This window comes from Salvelinus alpinus, chromosome 17, assembly GCF_045679555.1.
Source record: "Salvelinus alpinus chromosome 17, SLU_Salpinus.1, whole genome shotgun sequence".
NCBI lineage: Eukaryota > Metazoa > Chordata > Actinopteri > Salmoniformes > Salmonidae > Salvelinus > Salvelinus alpinus.
Genome location: NC_092102.1, coordinates 22,529,470 through 22,554,828, shown reverse-complemented (window position 1 = coordinate 22,554,828; position 25,359 = coordinate 22,529,470). Strand labels below are relative to the sequence as shown.

At 41.5% G+C, this 25,359-nt stretch overlaps 2 protein-coding genes across 3 annotated transcripts in view; one reads left to right on the top strand and one right to left on the bottom strand.

The window, feature by feature from the left end:
• Window positions 1–49: 49 nt before the first annotated feature.
• On the top strand, window positions 50–16,376 carry LOC139543255 (2-epi-5-epi-valiolone synthase-like). The gene is made up of 5 exons (XM_071349502.1): window positions 50–304; window positions 13,966–14,599; window positions 15,132–15,374; window positions 15,573–15,825; window positions 15,975–16,376. Exons 1-5 carry the CDS (start codon window positions 129–131, stop codon window positions 16,049–16,051), a joined length of 1,383 nt encoding a protein of 460 aa, XP_071205603.1. The 5' UTR covers window positions 50–128; the 3' UTR covers window positions 16,052–16,376.
• Window positions 16,377–22,130: 5,754 nt separating this feature from the next.
• The window catches only part of LOC139542543 (microphthalmia-associated transcription factor-like), a 38,754-nt gene continuing 35,525 nt past the window's right edge, over window positions 22,131–25,359 (bottom strand). The window contains exons 4-10 of one of the 2 annotated variants that reach the window (XM_071348107.1): window positions 24,852–24,947; window positions 24,521–24,635; window positions 24,217–24,306; window positions 23,947–24,003; window positions 23,654–23,729; window positions 23,262–23,409; window positions 22,131–22,743 (exon numbers count right to left, since the gene is read on the bottom strand). In XM_071348107.1, coding sequence (XP_071204208.1) covers window positions 22,363–22,743; window positions 23,262–23,409; window positions 23,654–23,729; window positions 23,947–24,003; window positions 24,217–24,306; window positions 24,521–24,635; window positions 24,852–24,947 — 963 coding nt within the window. In that variant the 3' untranslated portion in view covers window positions 22,131–22,362. The remainder of the gene's footprint in view (window positions 22,744–23,261; window positions 23,410–23,653; window positions 23,730–23,946; window positions 24,004–24,216; window positions 24,307–24,520; window positions 24,636–24,851; window positions 24,948–25,359) is intronic. The other variant, XM_071348108.1, reaches the window with a different exon arrangement.

The following is a 25,359-nucleotide window of genomic DNA, read 5'->3' as shown; positions in this document are numbered from 1 at the left end:
AACAGCCAACAATATTGATGACTATATTTGGTTTCATTCCCACCCCCCTAGTTACAAGGGGAGGAGAGACCGAGTGCACACTACAGGAGAAAGGTAGAGAATTGGGACGCACTGCATATCCTTCCAAAATGACAGAACCAACTGTATCCCACTCAGTAAATACTCAGGTCATAAAATCACATGAAAACTCTGATAGTGACACGAGCCAACAAACAGAGTACAGCCTGCTGCAAGTGAACGGGGCATGGAGCAGACAGACTGGTGGACAGACTCAGAAGGAGGGACGGTTATCAGCTGCTAAAATGTGAGTAGTAGGTTATACTTTGTATTTACATTTTGTATATTTTTTGAGGAAAGATTTAACACGTCTCATAAGCATGACAGATCATCTTGCTGAATGGCAGTGTAAAAAAAAGGGGAGTATACTTCTGGTTCCAAATCTTAGGAATCAAATTAGTTAATACTTTGATTAATGTTGATTTAAACAATATATGTTATTTTAGAAGAGGGAATATTTTCATCTCATAAGATTTTTTATATTTGTTGCCTCAATGTGGGTCAGAGGTCCTTTTCATAAATGACTCAGTTAACTGGAAGACATGGGATATCTTTCTATTTTGGGCACAGCTGACATTTCAGCTTGTTTAACCGTCGGTGTACAGTAGACTAGTAGACCAACAGTAGAAAAGCTGTTTAACAGTGTGTAATTTTGTCTGTACACCTTTACTTTGCATCCCAACTAACCTGCTGGGAGTCTATGTTCTTGTTGACAGTGTAAGTGTCATAATATTGTGTGCATTAAAGACTTTAGATGTTAAGTGCGTATTTATAGAAAAGTTTGTGGTCATACGCACATCCTTAACTTAGGTGCTGGGCTAAGGAAGGCCCGCTCACTGTTTATGCCCCCAATTCACTACTTTATTAACAACAATCTTCGACCAAGGTAAAGACAGTTTCAGGTGGATATTCAACGGATATTCGTGCTTTCAAACCTCAATAGCTTTCAAATCACTTGAGCCACACACTCCAAATAAGTGTCATGACGTTGGAAAAATTGCGCACAACATTGCACATGTCTTATTTTACGATTTGGACATTAATTCGCTTTGCAAAGCTAATAAACATGTGGAAATGTGAGCAGCATTTTGTATTCCTAGTTTAATTAGTTAGGGAGCATAAACAAATACAAACTTGTTTTACATTTGAATTTCAATAGCTCCTTGGTCATGTGACCTACTGACTTCAAACAAGGTTCAGAATGTCCATGGACTACCCTTTTATATTGCACACCCTTTAGTTTGTCCATTTTCATGTCACACTTTTTTACATACATTTTTCAAACTTTCAATTTTCAATAGCTCCTTGATCATGGCATCTACTGACTTCAAACAAGGTTCAGAATGTACACTCATTGGGCCTATACATTAAACACCCTTTAGTTTGTCCATTTTCATTTCACACGATTTAACATAAATTTTTCCAACTTGCAAATTTTAATAGCTCCTTGGTCATGTGACCTACTGACTCCAAACAAGGTTCAGAACGTTCACTGACTACCCTTCTATATTGCACAGTCTTTAATTTGTCCATTTCCATCTCAAACGTTTTTACATGATGAGCTTTGAGGGTACTATGGTGTTGAACGCTGAGATGTAGTCAATGAATAGCATTCTCACATAGGTGTTCCTTTTGTCCAGGTGGGAAAGGGCAGTGTGGAGTGCAATGGAGATTGCATCATCTGTGGATCTGTTTGGGCGGTATGCAAATTGGAGTGGGTCTAGGGTTTCTGGGATAATGGTGTTGATGTGAGCCATTACCAACCTTTCAAAGCACTTCATGGCTACGGACGTGAGTGCTATGGGTCTGTAGTCATTTAGGCACGTTGCCTTAGTGTTTTTGGGCACAGGGACTATGGTGGTCTGCTTGAAACATGTTGGTATTACAGACTCAATCAGGGACATGTTGAAAATGTCAGTGAAGACACCTGCCAGTTGGTCAGCACATGCCCGGAGCACACGTCCTGGTAATCCGTCTGGCCCCGCAGCCTTGTGTAAGTTGACCTGTTTAAAGGTCTTACTCACGTCGGCTACGGAGAGCGTGATCACACAGTCATCCGGAACAGCTGATGCTCTCATGCATGCCTCAGTGTTGCTTGCCTCGAAGCGAGCATAGAAATTATTTAGCTCGTCTGGTAGGCTTGTGTCACTGGGCAGCTCGCAGCTGTGCTTCCCTTTGTAGTCTGTAATAGTTTGCAAGCCCTGCCACATCCGACGAGCATCGGAGTCGGTGTAGTATGATTCAATCTTAGCCCTGTATTGACGCTTTGCCTGTTTGATGGTTCGTCGCAGGGCATAGCGAGATTTCTTGTAAGCCTCCGGGTTATAGAGTCCCGCACCTTGAAAGCGGCAGCTCTACCCTTTAGCTCAGTGCCAATTTTGCCTGTAATCCATGGCTTCTGGTTGGGGTATGTACGTACAGTCACTGTGGGGACGACATCCTCGATGCACTTATTGATAAAGCCAGTGACTGATGTGATGTATTCCTCAATGTCATCGGAAGAATCCCGGAACATGTTCCAGTCTGTGATAGCAAAACAGTCCTGTAGTTTAGCATCTGCTTCATCTGAACACTTTTTTATAGACTGAGTCACTGGTGCGTCCTGCTTTAATTTTTGCTTGTAAGCAGGAATCAGGAGGATAGAGTTGTGGTCGTATTTACCAAATGGAGGGCGAGGGAGAGCTTTGTACGCGTCTCTGTGTGTGGAGTACAGGTGATCTAGAATTTTTTCCCCTCTGGTTGCACATTTAACATAGAGATTTGGTAGAACTGATTTAAGTTTCCCTGCATTAAAGTCTCCGGCCACTAAGAGCGCCGCCTCTGGGTGAGTGGTTTCCTGTTTGCTTATTTCCCTATACAGCTGACTGAGTGCGGTCTTAGTGCCAGCATCTGTTTGTGGTGGTAAATAAACAAAGTATAGCTGAGAACTCTCTAGGCAACTAGTGTGGCCTGCAATTTATCACAATATACTCTACTTCAGGCGAGCAAAATCTAGAGACTTCCTTAGATTTCGTGCACCAGCTGATGTTTACAAATATGCACAGACCGCCCCCCCTCGTCTTACCGGAGTGTGCTGTTCTATCCTGCCGGTGCAGCGTATATCCCGCTAGCTGAATATCCATGTCGTGATTCAGCCATGATTCCGTGAAACATAGGATATTACAGTTTTTGATGTCCTGTTGGTAGGATATTCGTGATCGTACCTCGTCTAATTTATTGTCCAATGATTGCACGTTGGCGAGTAATATTGACAGTAACGGCAGCATTCCTACTCGCCTTCTGCGGGTCCTGACGAGGCATCCTGCTCGCCTTCTGCGGGTCCTAACGAGGCATCCGTCCTCTGTACCTGCGTCGCTTCCTCTTGCGAATAACTGGGATGTTGGCCCTGCTGGGTGTTTGGAGAATATCATGTGAGTCTTGCTTGTGGTTGAAAAAATCTTTGTCTAATCCGAGGTGAGTGATCGCTGTCCTGATATCCAGAAGCTCTTTTCTGCCGTAAGATACGGTTGCAGAAACATTATGTACAAAATAATTTACAAATATCTGTGCAAGATACCTCAAGAGACTATTAATTATGTCCCGCCGTTTACCCCCGCTTCATCGACTTTCCTCACTTTGACATGAGGGGGTCACAGCCACCCTAAAGGTGGTTTGAGTGCGACCGCGAAGGGTAGCATGCTACGGTCAGATATCATCAAATTGACATCCATTAGAGTCACGCCCAGTGGTATCATCAGAGGCTTTTTTGTTCAACAAACTGGACATCAGTTGCCGCTACTAACCTTCAGCAGACTTTAACTGGGTTTTTACACCCAATCAACATCAAGTGCCAGCGCAATATTTATAGGCTTGAGAACCAAATACCCATTGCAGTATCTAGCGGCACCATCGACCGGGTGTCGGAAGAAGCAACAGAAAATAATCATCCCCTTTCAATCATTTTCTTGCACAGTCAGCCCTCCGGGACAGAGCCATAGGAACCATGCTTTACCAGCGCTTCATCAATATTCCTCACTTTGACATGAGGGGGTCACAGTCACCCCACGGGTGATTTGAGTGCGACCGCGACAGGTCATCAAGTTGACATTCAGTGATCCGTGCCCAGTGGGAACCTAGGCTTCTTCCGTCCATTTTATGGTTCCGCAGCAAATCAATAGGTGTGGATGGTACTACCCACATCAGATGTAGGACTCCCTCCCCAGACAAGCTGGAGATACCTCTCCCCATTTCGTAAGGCATGAGCCAGATCCATGCAATACCCTATCACTGCGGGGCCAATGGGTTTAGTCTCCGCCTCAAGTCTAGTGAGCGTAGGGGAGACCTCCCCACCTACAATGTGTGGGGCCGGCGAACGCCATAGCTGGGGAGATCCGCGAGAAGGGCGCGTCCAGAGTTGCCGCCGCCAACCACCGGACCCAACCCCCCCACCGGTCCGCGTTCGGCACACTGACAGACACCACCCCAACGAATCCCCACACGCAGCCCCTTGCGAGACCACACACGAGAGACCACGAGATGGGCCGCACAACAAACTTCCAACGGTGGCGAGAGGAGGGCTACGGAGCGACTGCTCCCCCAGCCGCGGCTCGAGCCCAGCCCCGCTTCGCACCCCAGCCCAACCGACCCAGCCCTTAGAGCCAATCCTTATCCCGAAGTTACGGATCTTTTTTTGCCAACTTCCCTTACCTACATTGTTAGAACATGCCAGATGCTGTTCACCTTGGAGACCTGCCACGGATATGGGTACAGCCCGGCGTGAGATTTACACCCTCTCCCCCAGATTTTCAAAGGCCAGGGAGAGCTCACCGGATGCCGCCGAAACCGCAATGCTTTCCAGGGCTTGGGCCCCTCTCTCGGGGAGAACCCATTCCATTCTCTTCAAGAAAAGAGAACTCTCCCCAGGGCTCCCGCCAGCTTCTCTGGGATCGGCCGCGTTACCGCACTGGATGCCATGCTGCGCCCATCTCCGCCAGTCCATGGACATTCTGAAAGTAGTTTGAGGTCAGTAGGTTACATTACCAAGGAGCTATTGAAATTAGAAAGTTTGAAAAATTCATGTAAAAACGTGTGAGATGAAAATGGACAAACTAAAGTGTGTGCATTCTAGAAGGGTAGTCAGTGGACATTCTGAACCATCTTTAAGGTCAGTAGGTCTCATGATTAAGGAGCTATTGAAATTTGAACGTTTGAAAAAGTAATGTAAAACGTGTGAGATGAAAATGGACAAACTAAAGGGTGTGCAATGTGTAGGCCCACTGAGCGTACATTCTGAACCTTGTTTGTGTCCAGTAGGTCACATGACCAAGGAGCTATTGAAATGTGAAAATGTAAATTAATATTTTAAAATAGTGCGAGATGTAAATCTACAAAAAAAAAAAATGCAATGTGTGTCTATGCCATCGGGTTAGCTAGAACCAGTTTTTAACGTTTTAGGAGTAAGGGTTAAAGAGTTATTGAAATTTGAAAAATTTGATTTGTCACTATGTTGACGGTCCTTAACTGCTGTTGGTGGACGTAAGGAAAACTATCCATCGAATATCCAACCTGAATCTGTCAATCTTCGTCAGGTCAAACATACTGAGTGCTCACATTCCAAAATATACACATTTCACCTCACATGACCATGGTGGATGTGGAAACAATTAAATATACTTTTGCGCATAGTCAATCATAATCACAGAGGTACATATAGACATGAATGATTATATACATACAAATTGGTAGTTCAAACCTAGGCAACAGTAAAAAAAAAAGTGTTGGAAAGTGTTGGAATATCCTCCCATGCAGGATGCACGGTGGCCATAGATATAATTACAGAGACCTATTTCAAAAACAATTTATGTTTTTAATTTTTTTTATTTAGCCTTTATTTAACCAGGTAGGCAGTTGAGAACAAGTTCTCATTTACAACTGCGACCTGGCCAAGATAAAGCAAAGCAGTGCGACAAAAACAACAACACAGTTACACATGGGATAAACAAACGTACAGTCAATAACACAATAGAAACATCTATGTACAGTGTGTGCAAATGTAGTAAGGTTAGGGAGGTAAGGCAATAAATAGGCCATAGTGGTGAAATAGTTACAATTTAGCATTAACACTGGAGTGATGGATGTGCAGATGATGATGTGCAAGTAGAGATACTGGGGTCCAAAAGAGCAAAAACAAAAATGGAGATGAGGTAGTTGGTGTGCTATTTACAGATGGGCTGTGTACAGGTACAGTGATCGGTAAGCTGCATGTACCTCTAATAATTTGATATCAATGAGATGGGTACATATACTGTAGTAGTTACAGAAAATATAATATATACGTATGTGCAAAATGACCAAGTGGAGCCCTGGATGGCAGGACGAATCCAGTGTTGTAGAGGTGCCTGGAGAAATGGGAATACTCTAATTTTGCCAAAATGTTTCCGAATGGCCCACCCAAGAAGGAAAGGCGCCCTATATGAAAAGTTCTATGAGAAACAGTGACATACACTCACTCCCCTTATAAAAAAAGATTGCAGTTTTGAAATTGCAGTAAAAGTGCAGTAACTGCAGTCGACAGTGGTGTTTTGGATGCAGTAATTGCAGAATAATTGCTGTATAACTGCAGCTATACTGCAAAATTACTGCAGTAAAAAACACTGTTATTTTGGATGCAGTATTTGCAGATATAGTGCAATCCAACTACAGTTATACTACAGTGTACTGCAGTAATCCTGCACTCTGACTACAATCTTTTTTCGTAAGGGTCAGAATGATCTAAAATGATAAATCCCATATTGATCTTTCATTCAGGCCAACCCAAGCTGTGCTGTGTAGTAGACTAATAGTAGGCCTACTATTAAAACATAAACTGAGTCAGAAATTCACAGGTTTCGGATTTTCCCCTATTTTTCCAGGTTCTCGTTATTTTCAGAAAAACAACAACATTGTATGTTCTAAGTCCATAACAATGCTTAAACCACATCAGGATACCACTTTTGAGGTCTGGGGAAAATCTAAGACATTTAATTCAGGCACCTAGCACCATTGTTTGATTAGCAGTGTTTCTGTAGCACATGAGATGGAGTTTGCAAAAGAAATGGCCACTGGATTGATGGAAATAATCATCATGATATCATTCTGATAGGTAGGCATAGGCTACTTTTGTAGCTAGTTAACATTTAATTGAGGTTTTAGGAAAGACTTTCCATCTACCGGAAGACTTTACACTTGTGTGTATAAGGTAATTGTTGTGGAATTGTTTGGTTAGATTACTCGTTGGATATTACTGCATTGTCGGAACTAGAAGCACAAGCATTTCGCTACACTCACATTAATATCTGCTAACCATGTGTATGTGACAAATAAAATTTGATTTGATTTGAGACGCTTAGGCCTATGATTAGCATCACTATGTGTCCTGTTACTTAAGAACCTCTCTGGGAAATGCGTCCCACCTCAACAACAGCCAGTGAAATTTCAGGGCGCCAAATTCAAAACAACAGAAATCCTCAAACATACAAGTATTATACACCATTTTAAAGATAAACTTCTTGTAAATCCAGCCACAGTGTCCGGTTTCAAATAGGCTTTATGGTGAAAGCACACCAAACGATTATGTTAGGTCAGCACTAGTCACAGAAAACCATACAGCCATTTTCCAGCCAAGGAGAGGGCTCACAAATGTCAGAAATAGCAATTACATTAATCACTAACCTTTGATGATCTTCATCAGATCGCACTCACAGGACTTCATGTTACACAATACATTTGTGTTTTGTTCGATAAAGTTAATCTTTATGTCCAAAAACCTCATTTGATATTGGTGTTTTATGTTCAGAAATGCATTGTCTCAAACAAACATCCGGTGAAAGTGCAGAGAGCCACATCAAATTACAGAAATACTCATAATAAACAATGATAAAAGATACAAGTGTTATGCATGGAATTATAGATAAACTTCTCCTTAATGCAACCGCTGTGTCAGATTTCAAAAAGGCTTTACGGCGAAAGCACACCTTGCGATTATGTTTGGTCAGCGCCAAGTTACAGAAAAACATACAGCCATTTTCCAAGAGGTGGAAAGAGAGGTGTCACAAAACTCAGAAACAGACTCCAAGAGAGGTGTCACAAAACTCAGAAATAGCGTTAAAAATATTCACTTAGCTTTGATGATCTTCATCGGAATGCACTCCCAGGAATCCCAGTTCCACAATAAATGTTTGTTTTGTTCGATAAAGTCCATAATTTATGTCCAAATACCTCCTTTTTGTTCGCGCGTTTAGCCCAGTAATCCAAATGCTCAATGCGCGATCGCTTAGTTCAGACAAAAAGCGCAAAAAGTTATATTACAGTTCGTATAAACATGTCAAACGATGTACAGAATCAATCTTTAGGATATTGTTATCATAAATCTTCAATGATGTTTCAACCGGACAATTCCTTTGTCTTTAGAAAGGAAAAGGAACGCAGCTACCTCTCACGGGCGTGCGCCTGACTGAGCTCATGGTATTCTGCCAGACACCTGGTTCAAACAGCTCTTATTCTCTCCCCCTTCACAGTAGAAGCCTGAAACAAGGTTCTAAAGACAGTTGACATCTAGTGGAAGCCTTAGGAAGTGCAATATGACGCCATATACTGTATATTCGATAGGCAATGACTTGAAAAACTACAAACCTCAGATTTCCCACTTCCTGGTTGGATTTTTTCTCAGGTTTTTGCCTGCCATATGAGTTCTTTCTTTCATTGTCTAGCAGCCAAAGGCATTATCCTAATTATATTAGCAACCCATGATAGTTGTTGTATCTTTAAATCCCCGCTTTTTCTTACTAATATTTCCATTTCTGTCAATGAAACCGCTTGCATGTGCGGTGCGCATTTTAGAACGGTGTTTTGGTTCAGACCTTTAGGAGACATGGCGGACAAACTGTGAATCAAATACAGTTCTCTTCTCGGTAATAGATTATCGGTATCTCCCCCCATCCTTTGAGTCTTAACATGATTGATTCCAAAGTATCTCAGAGAGCTGATGATGTGACGAGCCTCCATGAAATGTGCAGCCACAGTGTTTCTCTGGTCAAAAGTCCTGATATTACTCATGTGTTCTGCTTTCCTTGTTTTGAGAGCTTGTTTCGTTTTTCCTACATAGCATAGACCACCAATACACTTGATCAGGTATACCACATATTTTGTGGAAGACGTAATGATGCCCTTAATCTTAATGCCCTTGCCCGTGACAGGATGATTGAACATTGTGCATTTGTTCGTAATGTTACACTGGGTAGACCTACATCTACCACATATGTAATTACCATCCAGCACATTGTCTCGGAAGGTGCTACGTGGCACCGGTGGAAGATCAGACCCCCCCACCAGTTGGCTGATGTTTGGGGCGCGTTTGAAGACTACTCGTGAGGGTTCTTTAAACGTCTTTTCCAGTTGTGGATCAGTGCTCAAGATGTGCCAGTGTTTTTTAATGATGTGGTCGAACTGTTTGCGAAGTGGGGAGTATTGAAGAAGGCATTGAACTCATTGGTCAGGGGCAGGGGCGCCGCCAGGGATTTTGGGCCCCATGAAAAGACACCCCACCACCACATCAACACTGCGCAATTGCTGTAACCACACACCAACAGAACCCAATTGACCCATTCAAAGCTTTAAATAACTCCACCTTTGCAGGCTTGCAACTCTCTTGTAGTCCAATATTTACTGTCCGATATTTACTGACAGTGAGCTGTGAATATATAACACTGTGCAGACATGCATGCAACATTCTGCATACAGTGGAATTCACTATTTGATGCAAGACTGATACCCTCTATAAGAAATGTGCTAAAGGCCATCTTTTACAGTCTAAATGTAATTTAAATGGTAAAAATCTTGAATGGAAAATTCTCTTAACATTAATGAATAACTTTAAATAAATAAAACTTAAATATACATTAACCTCTTCAATTAAAATAAATTATCATTATCATCTATAGAATGATATAACAAACAAAATAATAAAATCAGCAGCAGATTTTTTAAACTAAGTATACATACCAAATAGAAAATAATCAGCTGTAAAAGTCGAAATGGAAAATGGAAAACAAAATGGAAATGAAAAGGCCTGATGGTGGCGCTAGAGGAAAGGTCAAGTGGTCACCAAATCAATAGGTTTCTTCCACTTGGGGTCTTGATTGTGCACAACACATTTTATGGCAATCCAGCCATTACTTTGAGATATACAGTGGGGAGAACAAGTATTTGATACACTGCCGATTTTGCAGGTTTTCCTACTTACAAAGCATGTAGAGGTCTGTCATTTTTATCATAGGTACACTTCAACTGTGAGAGACGGAATCTAAAACAAAAATCCAGAAAATCACATTGTATGATTTTTAAGTAATTAATTTGCATTTTATTGCATGACATAAGTATTTGATAACCTACCAACCAGTAAGAATTCCGGCTCTCACAGACCTGTTAGTTTTTCTTTAAGAAGCCCTCCTGTTCTCCACTCATTACCTGTATTAACTGCACCTGTTTGAACTCGTTACCTGTATAAAAGACACCTGTCCACACACTCAATCAAACAGACTCCAACCTCTCCACAGTGGCCAAGACCAGAGAGCTGTGTAAGGACATCAGGGATAAATTGTAGACCTGTACAAGGCTGGGATGGGCTACAGGACAATAGCCAAGCAGCTTGGTGAGAAGGCAACAACTGTTGGCACAATTATTAGAAAATGGAAGAAGTTCAAGATGACGGTCAATCACCCTCGGTCTGGGGCTCCATGCAAGATCTCACCTCGTGGGGCATCAATGATCATGAGGAATGTGAGGGATCAGCCCAGAACTACACGCAGGACCTGGTCAATGACCTGAAGAGAGCTGGGACCACAGTCTCAAAGAAAACCATTAGTAACACACTACGCCGTCATGGATTAAAATCCTGCAGCGCACGCAAGGTCCCCCTGCTCAAGCCAGCGCATGTCCAGGCCCGTCTGAAGTTTGCCAATGACCATCTGGATGATCCAGAGGAGGAATGGGAGAAGGTCATGTGGTCTGATGAGACAAAAATAGAGCTTTTTGCTCTAAACTCCACTCGCCGTGTTTGGAGGAATAGAAGGATGAGTACAACCCCAAGAACACCATCCCAACCGTGAAGCATGGAGGTGGAAACATCATTCTTTGGGGATGCTTTTCTGCAAAGGGGACAGGACGACTGCACCGTATTGAGGGGAGGATGGATGGGGCCATGTATCGCGAGATCTTGACCAACAACCTCCTTCCCTCAGTAAGAGCATTGAAGATGGGTCGTGGCTGGGTCTTCCAGCATGACAACGACCCGAAACATACAGCCAGGGCAACTAAGGAGTGGCTCCGTAAGAAGCATCTCAAGGTCCTGGAGTGGCCTAGCCAGTCTCCAGACCTGAACCCAATAGAAAATCTTTGGAGGGAGCCGAAAGTCCGTATTGCCCAGCGACAGCCCCGAAACCTGAAGGATCTGGAGAAGGTCTGTATGGAGGAGTGGGCCAAAATCCCTGCTGCAGTGTGTGCAAACCTGGTCAAGAACTACAGGAAACGTATGATCTCTGTAATTGCAAACTAAGGTTTCTGTACCAAATATTCAGTTCTGCTTTTCTGATGTATCAAATACTTATGTCATGCAATAAAATGCAAATTAATTACTTAAAAATCATACAATGTGATTTTCTGGATTTTTGTTTTAGATTCCGTCTCTCACAGTTGAAGTGTACCTATGATAAAAATTACAGACCTCTACATGCTTTGTAAGTAGGAAAACCTGCAAAATTGTCAGTGTATCAAATACTTGTTCTCCCCACTGTATATTGTTCTCAGTCTGTTCTCAGCCTTGTTCTCAGCCTGTGGGCATCATGTGTGTAGTGATCCAATATGCATAGCCATGCCATTTAACAGTTATCATTGGCCCTTACCCACCAAGAGCCCAGCGCCGAGCCTTCTTACTAGCAAAGTCACTGATCAAGTCTTTAAAGTCCAGCTTTCTAGCTAACTGACTTTCAATGGACAGCATGGCAAGACTGCAAAGCTTGTCCTGGGACATAGCAGACATCAAATTGTTTTTTTGAATCAGTTTTAGCTTACTGAAAGCTCTCTCGCCACCAGCAACAGTCACAGGCAGTGTGCAAAATATACGTAAAGCAAAGCACACTTCTCCAAAAATGCTTTGCAGCTGCATCTTACAAATTGCATTCAGGAGACCAAGAGGAGACAAGTTAGGGGGGAAAGTAGCAGCATATACAGTGTTCAGGTGTCTTACTTCATTTTGAAACTCAGGTGTAAGATCTCTGGAATTCATGATCAGTGGTTGGCACAAAGAAGCGACTTTATCCTCACTAATCTGCCCAACTTTCAGAACAGCAGAAAATTATTCTACAATTTTTGCAGTGGTGTGGAACCTAGTGTCCAAGTCACTTATGATGTTGTCCATAGCAGTAAAAAAACACTGTGTTCCGAAACACCATTGCTGCACTGTCCTGTCCCGTTGCTGCACTGTCCTGACCTCTTGAGAGGTCTCATCATGGAATCTCTTCCTTTTCCTCTGGCGGCTGTGTTCCTTGCTAAATGGAGGTGCAACATCTATTTGCGTAGCAATCAGTGTTGCCTCAGACAGGAGAGACTTCCATCTCTAAGAGTCTGCATCTCTTCCTTTAAGGCTCTGATATTGGCTGCCTCTGTGTCAAGTGAGATTTTTCCTAAATGGAGAATCACATTCCTGTCCTCAATGCATTGCAGTACATGTAATCATGCCAACTGACATTTCATTCAACACAATGCTGCTCACCTCGTTCTTCAGTTGGGAGTAGGGCTGGTTCAGGGGTATGGGGATGGGGAGACAGGGCTGCTGAGCCTGAAGCTGCATCTGTTGGGCCTGGCTCCAGGCAGGGGCAGGGGCAACTGATTTAGTATAAATAGCTTGCTAAAAGTTTGCCTGCATTGATTAAATGTCGGCTAAAAGAGGAGCGAAATGTAAACAATTTTCTGTGAAGATATTAAGTAACTAATGTTAGAGGAGCAAAAGTAGCCTATTTCACTATGGACTAACCTAACAGGTTCATTTCCACCACTCACGGACTACACCCACTTTCCTTTGTGAGAAATGTCCCTTGTATCATGCAGCCATTCCTCTGGGTAACTCTGTTGCCTGAAATGCTCATCCAGACAGGCGGCTTGTTTGCCATAGTCACTCTGTGTACTACAGATCCTGCATATGCGACTGTATTAGCTGATAAGGAGGCTCTTTATCAGGGGTGCAAGCTATCTCCGCGTAACAGTGAATTCCTGTCCGTCGGCTTTCTGTATAGGTCTGTGCTAAAGCCACCACACTCCCTCTTTATCAAAATGTCAAGAAAACTTGTTTAATTCGCATCAAAGGTGAAGGTGAATTGCAGATGTTTACTGCTTGTATTGATGGAATGGAATTGATGAAGTTCCTCTGCTGTACCCTGGAATAGAAGGAATAATGTCATCAATGAAGCGTTTCCAGAGCTTGATATGGCGAAATAATGGATTGTTAGGGCTGAAAATCACATTATTCTCAAGCAACCCCCACATACAGATTAGCATAATTCGGTGTCATTTTACTGCCCATAGCAGTTCCCTTCTGTAGAATGAACATGTCATTTTCAAACATAAAAAAGTTCTTAGAACAATCTCAGCCAGTTTAACAATACATTTAGTGCTAGGGAGTGTACCAGTTGGTTGTTGACTAAGATAGTGTGCCCATAGCTCCTAGGCCTCACTGGTGGGGGACGTTTGTATACAGGGACTCAACATCAAAGCAGGGTTAGTATGTACAGTATTTATAGTCAAGCCAGATGAATACAGTAAAGCTTTATAAATCCATTCAAACCTGCCACTATGACAGTTGTTGTGATCACTTACCATTTCTGCTGGCTCCTCATGCAGTTTCCAGAGCACCTCAGAACATGGCCTCTCCTGGACAGTGGTCAGCCCTATTGTGTTCACCTACAGAGTGATCCAATGCCACAACCTGCTGGATGTTGGGAATGACACACTGCTATGTGGTCATATAGAGGACCAGGATGAGCTCAAGGCCTTCAGAAGCAACACCAAGCCCATCAAACGCTTCATTGTCATTGATGAGACAGTCAATCAGCTCTATGGCTCCCAGGTCACCAGGTATTTTGAGGCCAGAAATGTTCTTTATAGGATCCTCCCACTGCCCACTACAGAGGAGAACAAGTCCATGGAGCTTGTGACCAGGATTCTGGAGGAGGTCCACAATTTTGGCATAGACAGGCGCTCTGAGCCCATCATTGCTATTGGAGGAGGGGTGTGTCTGGATGTGGTGGGCCTAGCTGCTTCTCTCTACCGGAGGCGAACCCCCTATATCCGTGTCCCGACCACCCTGCTTTCCTACATTGATGCCAGTGTGGGGGCCAAAACTGGAGTCAACTTTGCCAATGGTAAGAACAAGCTGGGGAGTTACATACCTCCGGTCGCAACATTTTTAGACCGGACCTTCATCCGAACTGTTCCTCGCAGGCAGGTTTCTAATGGAATGGCAGAAATGTTAAAGGTACTCATCATTGCAGCATGAGTACAGTATGCATGTGGGTTGAATACGTGAAAGCACCCTAACACATGACAAACTGAGCATGTCATCTTTCTAAAAGGACAGACTGTTGCTGTGCATTTCGAGGCATATCTGGACAACAGTTGTTTTGGACAAACATCCCTTAACAGCAAGGTGTGGTTGTATTTGTTTGCTGTCTTAACAGCAAGGTGTGGTTGTATTTGTTTGCTGTCTTAACAGCAAGGTGTGGTTGTATTTGTTTGCTATCTTAACAGCAAGGTGTGGTTGTATTTGTTTGCTGTCTTAACAGCAAGGTGTGGTTGTATTTGTTTGCTATCTTAACAGCAAGGTGTGGTTGTATTTGTTTGCTGTCTATTACATGTCTAATACACTATACTAATCACTATTACTAATTAACACATATGAAGGAATAAAGTTAAGCACTTTTTACAAGCCTAAATCACCCCATTGATAGTGGCTTACTTCCAAACTCTGTATGGAGCTAATAAATCAGCCATCATTCATTGTGTTCTAGATGGCTCTGATGAAACACAAGGGCCTGTTTGAGCTCCTGGAGACTAAAGGCAGGTACCTGTTGGACTCCAGTTTCCAATCCCATGACAAGATCAGTGGCTGCTGTGATCTGGAAGATGCTGCCTCTTCGTCCACACGGATTGCCATAGAAACCATGCTAGAGGAGTTGGCTCCCAATCTGTGGGAGGATGACTTGGACAGACTGGTGGACTTTGGCCATCTAGTCAGCCCTGAGCTAGAAATGGTAAAGATTTGATCACTGAGTTGATACTAGTGAATGATAAAAAAAAAGGTGTATGGAGGGGATATGAAAGGATGGGGAGAAAGATTTCAGGGAAGGTGTGAATGATCAGATATATTTTTGACAAGTGAAGACAATTCGACAAATGTGCATACAGTATAACTTTACCTTTGGAATGAACCTTTTTATGCTCCTTTGCAGAAAGTGCTGCCTGCGCTGCTCCACGGGGAGGCGGTGAACATTGACATGTCCTTCATGGTGTACGTGGCCCACCAGAAAGGGCTCCTGACAGGAGAGGAGAAGGCCCGGATCAGCCACTGCATGGTGGGGCTGGAGCTGCCTGTATGGCACCAGGACTGCACTCTGGCCCTGGTGCAGAAGTCTCTGAGCGAACGACTGAAGCACTCTGCAGGGTCCCTGAGGATGCCTCTTCCCACAGGACTGGGACGTGCAGGTCTGGACATCTTTCCTTTAGGAACACCATCAGGCTGCCTTTTTATATCACTCTCAAAACATTCCTAGATATTCCATACAGTATGTGTTTTGTAATAACCTAAACAAGCAAGCTCATTGACTATACTGTAGATTGTCTCATCTCTACAGAAATCTTCCATGAAATCAGTGATGAAATCCTGTGCCAGGCTTTCAAGATCTGGTGTGATGAACTTGGTTCTTCTTGACATCTGGAGATAACAATATCCAGACGGAATACACTGACGCCATGATGAGCTGGTGAAGATGAAATACTGTGTTTCAGCTGGTGAATATTCAATATGTTTCAGTCAACACACATTTACTTGAAGTCTAAATATGAATAATATACAGCATCTTCAGAAAGTGTTCACATGCGTTGACTTTTCCTAAATTTGTTGTTACTGGCCGAATTTAAAATAGATTCAATTGAGATTTTGGGGGTAATTGGCCTACACACAATACCCCATAATGTCAAAATGGAACTATGTTTTTCGAAATGTTTACAAATTAATAAAAAATTAAAAGCTGAAATGTCTTGAGTCAATAAGCGTTCAACCTTTTTGTTATGGCAAGGCTAAATAAGTTCAGGAGTAAAAATGTGTGTAACAAGTCACATAAGTTCCATGGACTCACTGTGTGCAATAAGTGTTTAACATGATTTTACATCTCTGTACCACACAGATACAATTATCTAAACGTCCGTCAGTCGAAAAGCAAATTTCAAACACAGATGCAACCACAAAGACCAGGGAGGTTTTCCAATGCCTCACAAAGAAAGGCACCTATTGGTAAAAAAGCAGACATTGAATATCCTCTTGAGCATGGTTTTATTAATTGCACTTTGGACGCTGTATCAATACACCCAGTCACAACAAAGATACAGGCATCCTTCATAACTCAGTTGCCGGAGAGGAAGGAAACTGTTCAAGGATTCCACCATGAGACCAATGGTGACTTTAAAACAGTTACAGAGTTTAATGGCCGTGACAGGAGAAAACTGAGGATGGATCAACAACATTGTACTTACTCCACAATACTAACCTAATTGACAGAGTGAAATAAAGGAAGCCTGTACAGAATAAAAAATATTCCAAAACATGTCCTGAATACAAAGTGTTATGTTTGAGGCAAAACACATATTTTCAAGTATAGTGGTGGCTGCATCATGTTATGGGTATGCTTGTAATCGTTAAGGGCGGGGCTTTTCAGGATAAAAAATAAATGCAATGGTGCTAAGCACAGGCAAATTCCTAGAGGAAAACCTGGTTCAGTCTGCTTTCTACCAGAAACTGGGAGATAAATTCACCTTTCAGTAGGACAATAACCTAAAACTACAGTGGAGATGCTTACCAAGAAGAGAGTGAATGTTCCTGAGTGGCCGAGTTACAATTTTGACTTAAATATTCTTGAAAATCTATGGCAAGCCCTGAAAATGGTTGTCTAGCAATGATCAACAACCAATTTGATAGAGTTTGAGTATTTCATTAAAGATTAATGGCCAAATGTGGAAAGCTCTTAAAGACTTAAAGAAGGATTTTTAAGCCTTGAGACAATTGAGACATGGATTGTGTATGTGTGCCATTCAGAGGGTGAATGGGCAAGACAAAAGATTTAAGTGCCTTTGAATGGGGTTTGGGGCACCGGTTTAAGTGTGTAAAGAACTGCAACGCTGCTGGGTTTTTCATGCTCAACAGTTTCCTGTGTGTATCAAGAATGGTCCACCACGCAAAGGACATCCAACCAACTTAACACAACTGTGGGAAGCATTGACGTCAACATGGTCCATCATCCCTGTGGAGCACTTTTGACACCTTAGAGTCCATTTCCCAACAAATTGAGGCTGTTCTGAAGGCAAAAGGGGGTGCAACACAATATTAGGAAGGTGTCCATAATGTTTTTTACACTCAGTGTATATTAGTGTTTTATTCCCATGAATGTTTTTTACAAATGTAAAAAAAAACATCCACTTTGACAGAGTATTTTGTGTATATCATTGACCAAAAATTACAATTCAATCAATTTTAATCCCACTTTGTAACACAATAAAATGTGGAAAAAGTCAAGGGGTGTGAATATTTTCTGAAAGCACTGTATATATTAATTATATTGGTGTGTCTTTGAACATTATATACTGTATTCTCATTAACCTCATTGTATACAGTATAATTTCCCCATCATTCGTGTTTAGAGACAATCAGGGAAATACTTAAATAGAAAGAAAACATAGAAAGACCGGTAACAATATTTTATTGACTTTCATATTTGTCACTAGTTTTCACACTCAGTTCCAATGAATGAGCTTGACATCACTGATCCATCCCTAACCAGTTTATGACCATCACTACCTCCATCTCCCCTGGCAACAGAGTCATGATCAGATTACAGTGGCAATCTCAGCAGAGGCGTCTATCTGAACTATATAAATAGAATGAGTAGAGCTGACAGTTTGTTCAATGTGTGAACAAACGTGGCTCTTTGAAATGTTAGTGGTATACCCAAACTGTGCCATGGTAGTGGGCCCGATCAAAATGAAGATGTGTATTTACAAATAATAAGCTTCAGATCAATTGTCACCATTCAGTTCTATGTATTCAGTGACATGCTGACCTGGGTTCAGTCAAAGGGCAGTGAGTGAATGACAGGCCTGTGTCTAGATATCAGCAGACAGACCTGGGTTCAGTTTGACCATGAGGGCCATTCTGCAGTGGATTGTTACTGCAGAGAATGCCCCTTTAAGTGCATGGGCTACTTTGTGCTTAGCTTAACCTTCTGCCTGATTGCCATTCTTCTTAAGTTATCGTTCTATAAATAAGGAAGAAACATCCGTACATAAAGCTACATCAGCTAAGCTGTCAAAAAACACATGTTAATTCTTTCTTTACATATTTTAGACTTTGAATTTGGAAACACATTTTGGCAGTCAACACTGAGGTACATTACATTCAGAAAAATTATTGGTCTTAAAAAATAAGCTGATAATTCAGTAAAACTACATTTTGATTATTGCCTCTGAGTGGAATTCTGACATAAAAAAAATATAAATAAATCTAGCATCAAAAACATCCCAAACAAAACGGATGGCCTGGAGAGACATTCTTACAGTCCAGTGTTAGAGACCATGTGGTCATGGGGGGCCCATAACATGGTCTTCTACTGTCTGACAAAATGCCCTTTCCTACTGCTTCCCTTAGGGACCTTGCAGCTCAACACTTCATACATGAAGCACCAAACACCAGAAACAACAACAACATACCAGTGTATAGTAGTCCTCATAGGTCTGTGGAAAATAAAACAACAACTGTAAGGCACTTCACTTCAATGTTAATCATTCTGCTGGCCGCTTCTTATTAATCGTTACAACATAATAGATGACCAGCCTAATGTGTCGAATGTCTTCTGGGCAAAACAGGCACAATACTGAGCTACAACTGTGATCATTGCATAGTTCCACAGACTTGAGGATGCACTGTAACCATGCTCTCAATACAGTGGTGTAATGTACAGTAGATAGTTATTATCAAAGGCATATTTTAGTATTTTGCTAAGTTGTTAAATAGTAGAAATATACATTAACAGTACAGTTTATAGTTATAACTACAATCAATCATACAATAAATTGTATGCATTTAAAAACCCTAAATATAATATTGTTAGTACATACAGTGGGGCAAAAAAGTATTTAGTCAGCCACCAATTGTGCAAGTTCTCCCACTTAAAAAGATGAGAGAGGCCTGTAACTTTCATCATAGGTACACTTCAACTATGACAGACAAAATGAGAAAAAAAATCCAGAAAATCACATTGTAGGATTTTTAATTAATTTATTTGCAAATTATGGTGGAAAATAAGTATTTGGTCACCTACAAACAAGCAAGATTTCTGGCTCTCACAGACCTGTAACTTCTTCTTTAAGAGGCTCCTCTGTCCTCCACTCGTTACCTGTATTAATGGCACCTGTTTGAACTTGTTATCAGTATAAAAGACACCTGTCCACAACCTCAAACATTCACACTCCAAACTCCACTATGGCCAAGACCAAAGAGCTGTCAAAGGACACCAGAAACAAAATTGTAGACCTGCACCAGGCTGGGAAGACTGAATCTGCAATAGGTAAGCAGCTTGGTTTGAAGAAATCAACTGTGGGAGCAATTATTAGGAAATGGAAGACATACAAGACCACTGACAATCTCCCTCGATCTGGGGCTCCACGCAAGATCTCACCCCGTGGGGTCAAAATGATCACAAGAACGGTGAGCAAAAATCCCAGAACCACACGGGGGGACTTAGTGAATGACCTGCAGAGAGCTGGGACCAAAGTAACAAAGCCTACCATCAGTAACACACTACGCCGCCAGGGACTCAAATCCTGCAGTGCCAGACGTGTCCCCCTGCTTAAGCCAGTACATGTCCAGGCCCGTCTGAAGTTTGCTAGAGAGCATTTGGATGATCCAGAAGAAGATTGGGAGAATGTCATATGGTCAGATGAAACCAAAATATAACTTTTTGGTAAAAACTCAACTCGTCGTGTTTGGAGGACAAAGAATGCTGAGTTGCATCCAAAGAACACCATACCTACTGTGAAGCATGGGGGTGGAAACATCATGTTGTGGGGCTGTTTTTCTGCAAAGGGACCAGGACGACTGATCCGTGTAAAGGAAAGAATGAATGGGGCCATGTATCGTGAGATTTTGAGTGAAAACCTCCTTCCATCAGCAAGGGCATTGAAGATGAAACGTGGCTGGGTCTTTCAGCATGACAATGATCCCAAACACGCCGCCCGGGCAACGAAGGAGTGGCTTCGTAAGAAGCATTTCAAGGTCCTGGAGTGGCCTAGCCAGTCTCCAGATCTCAACCCCATAGAAAATCTTTGGAGGGAGTTGAAAGTCCGTGTTGCCCAGCAACAGCCCCAAAACATCACTGCTCTAGAGGAGATCTGCATGGAGGAATGGGCCAAAATACCAGCAACAGTGTGTGAAAACCTTGTGAAGACTTACAGAAAACGTTTGACCTCTGTCATTGCCAACAAAGGGTATATAACAAAGTATTGAGATACATTTTTGTTATTGACCAAATACTTATTTTCCACCATAATTTGCAAATAAATTCATTAAAAATCCTACAATGTGATTTTCTGGATTTTTTTTCTCATTTTGTCTGTCATAGTTGAAGTGTACCTATGATGAAAATTACAGGCCTCTCTCATCTTTTTAAGTGGGAGAACTTGCACAATTGGTGGCTGACTAAATACTTTTTTGCCCCACTGTATATATTTAAAAAATGGTTACCAACCAAACCATTTTTCAATTTATGGATGTCATTCCAGTGTTTTGAGTGTGTCATACATTTTTTTTATCCCACAGCAGTGTCCTTACATTCCTTGGCAATATAAACATTCACATAACTTAAAAAAATATCTTGAATATCTCAAAATGGATATTGGACAGGCAAATCCTAACAACGGTACAACAAAACAATAATAATTTAGGAAATGGACAATTTAAAAACAAAATATATTTTTCTTCCTAGGAGATACACTTCTTAGGGCTCAATTCAATCTGTATCGCGGAAGGTCCGTGTTATTGCTTGATTGTTATAGCAAGTCAATTCATTTCGCGGAAAATCCGTGTTATAGCTTGATTGAAATGTAAAAGTAATGTTCCCGCGTTCGCAGAGACTATATTCATGTTAAACGCTGCATATGTAGGCTCAATTGGAAATTACCTTTACATTTTAACATCCGTGATACGTCCACGATACGTATTGAATCCAGACCTTAGTGAGTATTTCTTGCAATACATTTCCATCATATTATCAGAAATATCTTCATAAAGCAAAATATGCTCGTATTGAAATCACTGTTGCATTTCTGACAACATTGGTAGACTCACTACATTCTGTACTATATGTGAAATGTTTACAAATCCTCTGACTAAGGCATTGTCACATTCAAGTTCAATCTAAGATGATGGTAAAGCACAAAAGTAATTAAAATAATCTATTATCGCTTCTGTCAAATTGCTCTGAACAGACTTGCTAAAAAGCAAGTAGTGTGTATCTCACCAAAAATATATTTAACCACAATTTTTAGCTTTCATTCCGAGGGAATTACATTGTTTAAAATTTAAAAGCAATAAGCTCATCAATCAGGGTTTTATAACTATTATAAGCCTGTCCTATACAGTACCATGATAACTATACACAGGTACGTATCAGATATTGCTCCCTGACTCATTGTCATCAAAGTATTATAAAAATCAGATCATGATCGATTAAAATGAACTATAATTTTTTTATTTAAAATCAATACATAAGAGAAACTTAAATAAATTCAGTTTGAACGCTTTCAGAACCCAATGATACCATAAAATAAACAAAACAAAATATAGGGCTGAAAAATTAAATATGTGTCAACACCTGAAAACAATCAACCAGCAAACAAACCAACCAGCAGCTGGCTGAAGTAGGACAGGGTGGAGGGATGGAGATAAAGATGCAGGTGTGTGGGCAGCAGTGAGTGCTAACAGCCATGGTCGTTCTCTTCCATGCTTATGCTGCCTGAGCAGCTGCTGTCCTTAGAGGCCCCGGGCGAGACAGAGGAGAGCAGGGGGTCTCCCCCTCCCACCGGGGACAAGGTGTCGTCCATCCGGAGCTCGCCTGAGATTCCCCCGTGGCCCTCAGTGTAAGGAGAGGCTTCATCATTGAGCTCCAAGGTGGTGGACTGAACCTGGTCTGGAGTGCAGGCTGGGTGGTGTTGGTGCTGGTGGTCGACAGGGTACAGATCCTGGTGGAAATCTCCCAGGGCTGGCTCCTGCTTGATGCCTCGGGCTGAGAGCTCCGCTGAGCAGAGGGCAGACGAGTCTGTGGTCAGACCATGGGCACGAGCCTGCATCTCCAACTCCTGAACCCATCAAGAAAGAAAGAAAGATAGAAACAAACAGAAAGCGAGAGTGTTATCAACATGGTCTGTCTGTCAGCTGCATAACTAAAACCATCCAGAGGATAGAAGAGCCCATCTCAATTCAAGAGGCTTTATTGGCATGGGAAACATATGTTAACATTGCCAAAGCAAGTGAAGTAGATTATATACAAAAGTGAAATAAACAATAAAAATGAACAGTAAACATTACACTCACAGAAGTTCCAAAAGAATAAAGACATTACAAATGTCATATTATGTATATATACAGTGTTGTAACAATGTGCAAATGGTTAAAGTACAAAAGGGAAAATAAATAAGCATAAATATGGGTTGTACTTACAATGGTGTTTGTTCTTCACTGGTTGACCTTTTCTTGTGGCAACAGGTCACAAATCTTGCTATCCTACTTTGATTGGCTAATACAATATGTGACCTTTTGAAGGCATAGCTAGTAGTTTTCCATCTTTCCCAGTGTGCCACGGCCTACAGTGCTGTACCTGTATCCGCATCATCAGGTGTCTATTGATGTGCTCCAGCTTCTTCTGCCTGTTCTCCAGCTCTTTGGCCCCCTGTTGCTCCCGCTGTAGCTTCCTGATGTAGTCCACCGACGCCTTGAGAATGGTGCCTTTGTTCCAACGCATATCCCTGAGGACCAGAGAGAGGCCCGGCAGGCCAGCAACATTTTATCAGACTGAACTGTTTGCATTCTAGAGTCAACTGACAATGTTCTAACTCACAAAATTCTCAAGGGTATGGATGTACTGGGAATAGACTGAGGCACTGATCTATAATTATCATCCTGTCTAGCCTAGGGTCAATGAACTGTCTGAGCCATGATATATATCTGATAGAAAGACTTCAAATCGACGTCAACATTTAGGCAACTTACGGATCACTTGATTTTGGAATCATGGTTCCCAATTCTTTGATCCGGTCATTGATGTTAAACCTCCGTCTTCTCTCAACTACAGGAAATAGGGGCAAGAAGATCACAATTAGAAACAATGAATCATGATACATTATATAATGAACAGCTAATTTCATAGCATTAAACTTATGTTATGGAATGTGATATTACAGATTATTTCTAAATAACCCATATTGTATTATTTTTTTAACCTTTATTTAACTAGGCAAGTCATATTACTAGATAGGTGAGAATTATAGTTGAACAAAACTCACTCAAATTATGGTTATCCTTCTTCTGTCTTTCCTTTGCCATTGCCCTGACCTCTGCTTCTGAAACAAAGCAGTTAGCGTTAATGATTCATCAAAACGAATGGCAAAACATTGATGTTGACACACAACAAAACAGTTATTCCAGAAATATTTTAGTTAGTCGGGAAGAAAATAAATGAAACTGTGCTGAGCACACTATAGGCTTAGCAAAGTGCACCAGTGTAACTTAACTGAAATGAGTTAGCTAAGGTAAATATGAATACGCAGACGTACCTACAGGATACCCTTCAGGCCTCTGATAGTTCTCAAACTTGCCACATGATTCTGACTTGTCCATGTGCATAATGGCCGGAGATTGGGAAACTATTTGGCACATAAAATGTTCAATGCATTTCTCCTTATTTTGAATGACAAAATACCCAAGTTTACAATAATCAAAAACAATAGTAATGCAAAGCACATGCATAGAAATGTTTCTGACCCTTTTAGCATATTTCTCAATCACAAAGGCCTGGAGAATAATTTGCAACACCATGTATGAATCTGAATGTTTTTCATGTCATGGGGTTTTGCTCACCTGAGTATTCCCTTTTGATGTTGGGCAAGTTGGCAGGGCAGGAGTTGATGGCCAGTCCTGGAGGGGGCATGCCCTGGTTACCATACAGTTCCAAGAGGTTAGTGTTGACAGTGATCTGATTAGACAAGATAACCATAGAAATGATTAACATTAGCATGTCAAATAAACCAGGCACAGGTGGTGCTTAAATATGAGTAGGTAACCCTTAAAAATGTTTTTACACCATGATCTGTAAGCAAACACTGCTGTCTTTGTAGACCCATCTACTGTGAAAAGGCTATCTGGGTTTTCAATGAGCAGGTACGCAGACAGTAAATGAAGACAATCATACCATATTGGCCATCTGAAGCCGTGGGTCCATTAATCCAAGGATATCATCGTTATAACTAGATTCCAGACTAATTATGTCATCAATGACATCATCCATCTAGAATAAAAAAAGTTAAATTCAAGATTAAACATTTTCTAAACAGAGACAGTCATTTAATTAGCGGTTAACACCTTACACTTGTAGGAATTGGCCTGTATGGATAGGGCTAAATTGAAATGTTTCTTACATAAGAAATATGGAAAGCATATGCATAAACATGATAGCAATTAAAAGGGTACAGTTTGGAGATTATAGGAAACTAAAAAGGTGAGGACACAACAGTTCACCACAAGACTGAATCCAAACCTTACACTGTTGGTTTAATGTGCATTTTACATTTACTGTACTTTTCGCCACATTTGTTGATGACAAAATCTGAAAATTCTCTAGATGAATTCAGTCACATTTTATGAATATTCTTGGACAATTTGGGGTAGGTGCAACATAAGACAAAAAAAGTGACAATGGT

What these genes read in the sequence shown, in the direction of transcription:
- LOC139543255 (XM_071349502.1), top strand. Translation starts at nt 129, where the DNA reads ATGACAGAACCAACTGTATCCCACTCAGTAAATACTCAGGTCATAAAA. An exon ending in CGGTTATCAGCTGCTAAAAT is followed by an intron (nt 305 to 13,965) that starts GTGAGTAGTAGG and finishes CTCCTCATGCAG; the next exon opens with TTTCCAGAGCACCTCAGAAC. An exon ending in CACAGGACTGGGACGTGCAG is followed by an intron (nt 15,826 to 15,974) that starts GTCTGGACATCT and finishes TCATCTCTACAG; the next exon opens with AAATCTTCCATGAAATCAGT.